Genomic DNA, 9,795 nt, shown 5'->3' with positions numbered 1-9,795 from the left:
TTTGTTAGGTTGAACCTGTGCATGATGGGAAAATGAGAACAACTTTTAGCTTCAGACATAGAAAAATATTTACCATTTACTGCCAGTAAACAATGGAAGCTAAATATACTTGCCAATTAAGTAATGAAAAGAATTTGTTTTTGATTCGTAAGCAAATGAAGCTCACCAACTTACAATAGGCTAAATTACCTTACAGCATGCTTTCAGTAGTCTATGTTGAAGTTCTTAGCACAGGCTAACTTATCATATCATATCATTATCTAGTACTCATTGATCTACAAAAATGCATTAATAAAAACCTTTTCGATATTTCATACTTAATATAATACCGGTAATCTACTTCAACCTCCTATTGTTTACAGCGGCATATGACGCACCACCAGCTGTTGAGTATCAGCTAGGCGGTACACGTGTTTTTCGAACCGTTTTCAGTTAAAAACTGTTACATCACATGTATATTTTTACCTTAACTGTGCCTGAATGAATATATTCTCGAAATAAATAGTAGTTTTGCTGAAGCGTGATGTATTTAATGTAAAATAGGATAAAATACATGACCAAAAACAAAAGATTTTACCTAACCTTCCGATGTTCAAGAAAGTTACTCATTTTTAATAGTTTTTTTGGTTAAAATATTAGTACTCCCTCTTTATCGACGGATTTTTTATAGACGGTTTCGATTATCGACGGATTATTTAGCCGGATTTTTATTTTGAAATGTGCTTGATATAATCCATTCACGGAAATGTAATATTTTTGCTAAAATGACGTATGTATTACAGTGGAAAGTGGGATCAAATCGTGACGAAAACAATGACTTGCGCTTTCTTTCGTTCAAAAGATGTTACCGTAATCACTTTTCGAATGGTTTAGTTAAAAAACTGTTGTATTGTATTACAATAATATCCTAATTGACTTGAATAAATATTACGATACCATATTTCTGAATATTTTCATTAAAATCCATCAAAATCATTTTCCTTGTCATCGTCTGCAGCACCAAACAGCTTCTCCCAGTCCTCTCCTTGAACAGGGCTAGAGGCTACGTGTTTTTCGAATCGTTTTCAGTTAAAAAATTATTACATCACACGTATATTTTACCTAAACTGCGCCTGAATGAATATATTCTCGGAAATAAATAGTAGTTTTGCTGAAACGTGACGTATTTCAATGTAAAATAGGATAAAATACATGACGAAAACAAAAGACTTTACCTAACCTTCCAATGTTCTTGAGATGTTACTCGTTTTTTTAATAGTTTTCGGTTAAAATTCTGTTATATTACAATGATATTCTATTCATACTGTGCTTGATATAATACATTCACGGAAATGTAATATTTTTGTTGAAATGACGTATGTATTACAGTGGAAAGTGGGATCAAATCGTGACGAAAACAATGACTTGCGCTTTCTTTCGTTCAAAAGATGTTACCGTAATCACTTTTCGAATGGTTTAGTTAAAAAACTGTTGTATTACAATAATATTCCCTCCTAATTGACTTGAATAAATACTTGAATGGAAATATACAATATTTTTGTTGAAAGTACCCGCGTTTCAGTGTAAAGTGTTGTAATAATAAATGGTAAACAATTTGCCTTGGGCATCCGGATTTTTGGACTTTTACTGTACTGTACACTGTTTTGTTTACTGTAAGGACCGATGTTCACTTCAATAAATGAAATCGTAAGTTTGCTAGTATTTTTGTCCACTTATTATATTATTATTTATACACTATTATTTAAGGTTATGTGTAAAGGAAACGCATTAATGCTTAAAGGTACATTTATTCAACATATGCTAATAATAGTTAGAAAAATTACGTAACCATCACGGTATCGACGGTTTCTTTATCGACTGCCGTTTACAGAACGTAACCCCCGTCGATAAAGAGGGAGTACTGTACTGTACATTGTGGCTTGGTGCGGGGTTATGCAGTGTTTACAGTTCACGTTCGACATCACATGTTCAATTGATTTATGTGTTTTGTTTGTGAAGAATTGCAGAAATAATTTATGTAATATTTATGTATACAGTATACCTGTACAGTATATGTAAAATGTAAAATTTTAAATAAGAGAAAAACAAAATACATTGCGTTTTAGACCTGCGCGCTCTGTTTACTCCACACTTTGTTTGAAACACTTGTGAAGTTTTTAAGTGTCCTCAGTGAATTCTGATTACTGTTTCTCCAATTTTGTGACTATGGAAAAGAAGAATATCTCTGGGAAGCACTCTGGTGATCGCATTTCCGGTGGTGATTGTAAAAGAAAGGCTATAACACTTGAAGAAAAGCTTGATGTTTCATGACTCCTCAGCCTCAACATCACCCTTATCCCCCATCAAGTTATATTCATATTTTTTCAAGGTAAAGTGTAACATTTACTGTATGATTTCATTATTAGATATGAATGTAACATTTATTTAGACTGTGCTATCCTTTGTGTTAGGCTAACTACGAAATTTTTTTCCGATTTGGAGTAATCTGCACCTAACCCTATTTTCTCCATAAGCCATGTTATTTCTATTACACGAATTTCTATAACACGATGTTTTACAAGAACACTACTATCGCGTTATAGCAGAACTACCTGTACACTAAAAGTTGACAAAAAGTCGTTCGCGATGCGGCAGGATAAGTATGCATGAAATGGCATGAAATTTTGCACAGGTGTTTGTTACAGCCATACAAACGATGCCTGAAAAGTGCAGCCTGCAACTCAAATAAAAGTGTTTTTTCCCTGCCCCCTAATGTACTATAACGGGTTATTATAGTGTGACCAACATCCACACAGACACAGTTGGACACAGCAAGTGTTCAATGTTGACGAAACTGGGCTGTTCTGGAAAAAGATGCCCAAAAGAACATTCATCACCAAGGATGAAGCCTCTTTACCTGGGCATAAACCCATGAAAGACCGTCTCACTCTATTGCTTGGTGCCAATGCTTCAGGGGATTTCCGACTGAAGCCTATGCTTGTCTACCACTCTGAAAACCCCAGGGTGTTCAAGCAACAGAAAGTGGTAAGAACAATGCTTGGAGTTTATTGGAAGTCCAACCGTAAGGCATGGGTGACAAGACAGTTCTTTAATGAATGGGCTGTTGATGTGTTTTGCCCCTCTGTCAAGAGCTACCTAACCACCAATAAACTTCCTTTAAAGGCTCTTCTCCTCATGGATAATGCTCCTGGTCATGACCCTGACCTTGCCAGAAATTTGGAGTATAAATTTGACTTTGTGAAAGTGTTGTTTTTGCCTCCAAACACTACATCACTCATACAGCCAATGGACCAGAATGTGATCAGCAACTTCAAGAAGTTGTACATGAAGAAAATGTTTAGGAGGTGTCATCAGGCAACTTCCATTGATCCTGAACTAACACTGAAACAGTTCTGGAAGACACAATTCAACGTCCTGGAGGCTGTAAAATTGATTGTGTCATCATGGCAAGAAGTCTCCAATAGAACCCTCAATTCTTCATGGAAAGCACTGTGGCCATCAGTAGTCCATGATTTTGAGGGATTTGAGGATGACACAGAGTTGGACCAGGAGATTGTGTCCATTGGTCAGTCATTGGGTCTTGAAGTGGAGGAGAAGGATGTGGAAGAGCTTGTGATGTCTCATGAGGAGGAACTTACTCCTAATGACTTGAAGGAACTGGATGAGATGTTACGGGTAGAGGCTGACAGTGGTGAGGAGGAAATTGAAAGTGATGACCATATGTCAGCTAAACAGTTGAAAGATGTGATTTACCACTGGGAGAAGTTCAGGGAACTGGCTTCAAAGCACCCAGAAGTGGAAAAAACTGAACTAACTTTGTGTCATGTTGAGGACTCAGTGGTCTCCTTCTTTAAACATAAGTTAATGGTGAGGAGGACAGATGCCCCACAGACCACAATTGACACTTTCTTCAGTAAAAGGCAGAGGGAACAAGATGCTAGCCCTCAGCCTTCCACTTCAAGGAGGAGAGAGGATGTTCATGGTGGAGAATCTGTCAGTCCAGAGGTTCCTGACATTTTCATGGAAGGTGACTCACCTTCCAAGAAGCAGTAAAATGCTTCTCCTCCACCTCCACTTCCTTCTCTTCTCCCTTCTCCTCCTGCACCTCCCACTTCAAATGCACATCATCACCATCATCCAGGAGCCTTCTACATACACACCTCAAAGTAAGTAAATTTTTCCGCCGTTTTTGTTGAAGTTAGGAAATTTTCGGTGAGCTGGAACCAATTACCCAAAAACCCATTGAAACAATGGTTTCGGTTAACAAACGTTTCGGTTAACGAACGACCTTCTGGAACGGATTGAGTTCGTTAACCGAGGGGCCACTGTATATGGTAAACAATTTGCCTTGGGCATCCGGATTTTTGGACTTTTACTGAACTGTACACTGTTTTGTTTACTGTAAGGACCGATGTTCACTTCAATAAATGAAATCGTAAGTTTGCTAGTATTTTTTTCCACTTATTATATTATTATTTATACACTATTATTTAAGGTTATGTGTAAAGGAAACGCATTAATGCTTAAAGGTACATTTATTCAACATGTGCTAATAATAGTTAGAAAAATTACGTAACCATCACGGTATCGACGGTTTCTTTATCGACGGCCGTTTACAGAACGTAACCCCCATCGATAAAGAGGGAGTACTGTATTGTGTATTTTGCAAAGTGAAAGCTTCCAGAAGTTAGGGAAATATTAAGAGTCAACCTACCTGAACACCAAGGCACTGTAATTTTGAGCTTAGAATTAACAGGCTCAGGGTTTATATAGACATTATACCTTATGAACTTTTTTTTAACCATTTAGACTTTTAACATGTGGGAAAAAAGTCAATTTTCCTTGATCCATCATATACTCACATAAGCTGTACTCCGCGAGTCACCATGCAGCTGGTGTTACCAGGAGCTCTCATATGCCTGGCATTTAAATGGTTTCTATGAAAGTTCTATGCTATTTATTATTTATGTTTTGCCACTTTTACTAGTACTGTACTGTATTTCTTGTTTTCTAAATCATTTTTGGGTTTTTGAGCCATAAAACAAAAATTTTATTTATCCTGACCAGGGGGGTACCATGTACAGTAAAAGTCCAAAAATCCGGATGCCAGAAATCCGGACCACCCGAGAATCCGGACTTTTCGAAAACTCAAACTTTTTTTTTTTTAGCGGGCTTTTGTGTGTATGTGCGCATGCGTGAGCGCCACAGCTGCACAGCGACAACAAGCGACCACGTGGTCGCCACTTTAAAACGAGCAATCAAACTGTGACAACATACCGTATATACTCATCTATAACCCCCCCTCGTTTATCGGTCGACCCTGATTTTTTGACCAAGAAATCGTTAATTTATGATATTCCTCGTTTATAGTTCGACCCACGTTTTTGAGGTAATGGAACAACAAAACCTTCAGTAAAAACACTCTACGTCCTATAAACTGAGGGTCGCCATGCCTGAAACACCGAGTGCCGAAGGCAAATTGTTTACCATTTATTATTACTACACTTTACACTGAAACGCGGGTAGTTTCAACAAAAATATTGTATATCTCCATTCAAGTATTTATTCAAGTCTATTAGGAGGCAATATTATTGTAATACAACAGTTTTTTAACTAAACCATTCGAAAAGCGATTACGGTAACATCTTTTGAACGAAAGAAAGCGAAAGTCATTATTTCGTTACGATTTTATCCCACTTTCCACTGTAATACGGGCGTTATTTCAACAAAAATATTACATTTCCGTGAATGCATTATATCAAGCGCAGTATGAATAGAATACCATTGTAATATAACAGAATTTTAACCGAAAACTATTAAAAAAAGAGTAACATCTCAAGAACATCGGAAGCTCAAGTAAAGTCTTTTGTTTTCGTCATGTATTTTATCCTATTTTACATTGAAATACATCACGTTTCAGCAAAACTACTATTTATTTACGAGAATATATTCATTCAGGCGCAGTTTGGGTAAAATATATGTGTGATGTAATAGTTTTTTAACTGAAAACGATTCGAAAAACACGTACCCTCTAGCCCTGTTCAAGGAGAGGACTGGGAGAAGCTGTTTGGTGCTGCAGACGATGACAAGGAAAATGATTTTGATGGATTTTGATGAAAATATTCAGAAATATGGTATCGTAGTATTTATTCAAGTCAATTAGGATAGAATATTATTGTAATACAACAGTTTTTTAACTAAAAACCATTCGAAAAGCGATTACGGTAACATCTTTTGACCGAAAGAAAGCGAAATTCATTGTTTTTGTCACGATTTTATCCCACTTTCCACTGTAATACGTACGTCATTTCAGCAAAAATATAACATTTCCGTGAATGCATTATATCAAGCACAGTATGAATAGAATACCATTGTAATATAACAAAATTTTGAGTCCTACTCTTTCCATTTACAGAGTATTGTACAAGCCCATAATAATGGCTCCTAAAGTAGATAAACTTCGTTGTGTGAAGAGAAAGAAGAACATGTTGAAATTGAGTGACAAACTTGAAATAATTAAGAAACTAGAACGTGCTGTGAACAATACTGTTCTAATGGAAACATACGACATTGGAAAGTCTACAATTTATGATATAAAAAGGGCAAAGAATAAAATTCTAGAATTCACAGCTTTTTCATTAAAACTGCTCGTTTTGATAAATGAAGCATGCTATATTTGCTAATGAATAAACTATCAAAATGTACCTGTTCATCTCTTCTTTATTCCTCCTTAAATTTGAATTTTAAAAGTACTGCCTGAGAATCCGGAAAATCCGAAAATCCGGACCGACCCATTCCCCAAGCAGTCCGGATTTTTGGACTTCTACTGTATGTATAATAATGTGACCTTTTATGAGTTAAGTCTGTGGGACTCACTTTCACACATAGTAGGATAATATTACTGGATTTTTTATCCCCAGGCATGAGGCATCAGTACGAGAAAGGTTGCGCCAGAAGAAAGCCCGTTCTTTAACCAAGCAAGGCAGACAAGCACCTCAGTTGGACTTGTGATATGACTTTTTCATTATTTTGTGACCTGTAACTATTAAACAAATATCACCTCATAATATTTATTCATTAATAACAATGATGCCTTTATCTTTTGAACAAAGAAGTACACTACTACTGTACAGTGATAAAACATATGAACATCTTGTTTTGTATTCATTATGAATTTGGATAATTTTTCAAAACAATAATTACCTTTTTACTTTTGATCACTTTAGCAGTTCCTTTATACTATATACCGATAATTATGTGTGTACTTTTACAGTATAAACACAGAATATAATTATTACTCCCCTGTATCATGTACAGATGTAGGTACTGTAATGTAACACATTGTTATTATTGACTACATATTAATATTGTGTTGTTTTAACCTTAGCCATCATGAGTTGTTGAAGTTATGTTCTCAAGGTGTTACCAGTCATTTAGTGTGTTAGACTCTACCTTGTGTATACCAACAGTCAACAAGTCTGACATACAGCAGCATTACCACAGCTGACTTGACTTAGGATGAAGCTTAAGAATAATGTTGGTTTTGGTGAAGCCAGGGTTGAAATTCTTTGTTGGTGGCCATTTCAAATTTTGGGTATGTTCCACGAAAGTTCCACAGGATGTCAGTGTGTTCATTACTGTATTATTTGATGTGTACTTGACTTAGTAGCAACAAATTCTAGTACTCTGATGTATATAAAGGAAGTATTTGATTGGATTAAAATTGCCAAATTTTGAGGGAATTTTACTTGCTTGGAATTTCTGTAATAAATCAATTTTCTTTATATTTGCCACAATGTACAAGTAGAGACCTAAGAGACTTATGTTCATGAAGCAAGTCTTAACTTGATTAAAACTGGAAGCATAGCAGCGGAGCTAAGCATAGATCATCGTAGTGTCTAATTCTGGTACATTACATTGTAAAGTAAAAGATAATACATTACATTTTGTACTTAGCATTAATTCGGTCTTTGTCTTAAAGTTTTAACTACTGTACTGTTAAAAATTGGACAAGTGTCATTATTAACTCTAACCACCGAAGTGAACCCCATGCCAGAGTGTAAAGTCATATGAAACAGGAAGATTTGAACTAATGAAGGTTATGACAGAAGATATACAGGGGAAACTTTTGTTGTGGCCCTCGACATCTCCAAAGCATTTGACAGGGTATGGCACAAGTCTTTGCTATCTAAACTAACCTCTTTTGGTTTCTCTCCCCCACTTTGTTCTCTCATCTCCAGCTTCCTTGAGAATCGATCCATGGCAGTTGTTGTCGAGGGATCGATTTCTCGCTCTTTCTCTACCAGTAGTGGCGTCCCACAGGGTTCTGTTCTTTCACCAACTCTCTTCCTTCTTTTTATCAATGATTTACTTCACACTACAACTAATTCTATCCATTCTTACACTGATGATTCTACTCTTCACTCTTCCTCACATTTTCCCCTTCCTCCTAACTCTCAAACTAGATCTGTTTCTAGAACTGATATCATTACTTCTATCAACGCGGATCTGTGCAGCATCTCTGAATGGGGAGATACAAACTAGGTTAAGTTCAATAGTAACCAAACTCAATATTTACCAATTACACTTTGTAAATTAGACGATCTCCCACCAATTACATTTCAGGACGCTATCATCCTCCCAAATTCTGAAATAAATGTTAGGCCTCACCATTTCCTCCAATATGTCCTGGAAATCACACATCCTTAGTATAACAAAAGCTGCCTCCCAAAAGTTGGGAATGCTGTACAGATGCCACAGCTACTTCACTCCGGAGCAGTTGCTCCAAGTATATAAGGGATTCATTCGTCCTAACTTGGAGTACTGCTCTCATATCTGGGGTGGCTCTTCTTCTGTCCAACTATTAGATAGGGTGGAATCAAAGGCATTTTGTCTTATTAACTCTCCTCCTTTAGTCGACAATCTCTCTCCCCTTTCTCTTCGCCGCAATGTTGCTTCACTCTCTCTCTCTTTTACAGGTACTTTAACGGGCAATGTTCAGTGGATTTGGCGTCCTGTGTACCGCCGGCAAGGCCGTGGGTTCGTAACACACGTCTTGCCCGCGGTGCCCACCATTTCTCTGTGGATGTCGGTCACACGAGAATAACCCGTTATAGTACCTCCTTCTTTCCTCACACAGCCAAACTGTGGAATGCTCTGCCTTCTTCTGTGTTTCCTTGCTCTTACAATGTCTCACTTTAAAAAGCTGATTTTCCAGCATCTTCGTGGTGTAGATTAATACAGTATAACCTTTTTTTCTATATATTCAATTTCTTTCCATTCTTTTTTTTTTTTCGCCCCCCAGGCTCCGGTGTGGGTTGTTTGACCTGTGCCCGGGTGGGCTAATTCCCGTAAAAAAAAAAAAGTTCTTCACAGTGCTAATCTAGGGTTAAAATGAGTTTTGGTCAGCCAATCTTTTGCAAAATGGAATTCCAAAAGAAAAGTCATTGGTCCTCTCAGATGCCCTCATAGGCCTAGTGGGGGGGGGGGTGATACTAAAGTTTTCTGATAAGGTCATTGTTGTTGATTATTTTGATGTGTTTTCTTTTCTGAATCAATGAAGCAAAGTGCCCCAACACCACACCTAACCCTGCACAGACAACAACAGTATTGGAAAACACATGGCCTACGTACAGGTGATTATCTCCGTTAGCCGGAACAATTGGTGCAGAGCACTTCCGGTAATGAGAGATTCCCGGGTAACGAGACGACTCTCTCAAAGCCGGAAAAAATCCCTCGTCCTCGTGATTTTCTGGGTAACGGAAACATTTTCTCGGAAGTTCCAGAAATGCCCAT

General features: G+C 37.1%; 1 protein-coding gene across 1 annotated transcript in view; it reads right to left on the bottom strand.

Annotated features, from left to right (window-relative positions):
• LOC121861123 (neurotrypsin-like) overlaps window positions 1-6,886 on the bottom strand; it is a 48,829-nt gene extending 41,943 nt beyond the window's left edge. Inside the window, exon 1 of the mRNA XM_042358687.1 lies at window positions 6,877-6,886. Coding sequence (XP_042214621.1) covers window positions 6,877-6,886 — 10 coding nt within the window. The remainder of the gene's footprint in view (window positions 1-6,876) is intronic.
• Between the last annotated feature and the right edge of the window lie 2,909 nt (window positions 6,887-9,795).

This window comes from Homarus americanus, unplaced genomic scaffold (assembly GCF_018991925.1).
Source record: "Homarus americanus isolate GMGI-L3 unplaced genomic scaffold, GMGI_Hamer_2.0 scaffold52806, whole genome shotgun sequence".
NCBI lineage: Eukaryota > Metazoa > Arthropoda > Malacostraca > Decapoda > Nephropidae > Homarus > Homarus americanus.
The sequence above is the reverse complement of the archived record's forward strand: the minus strand, read 5'-3'. Positions and strand labels throughout refer to the sequence as shown.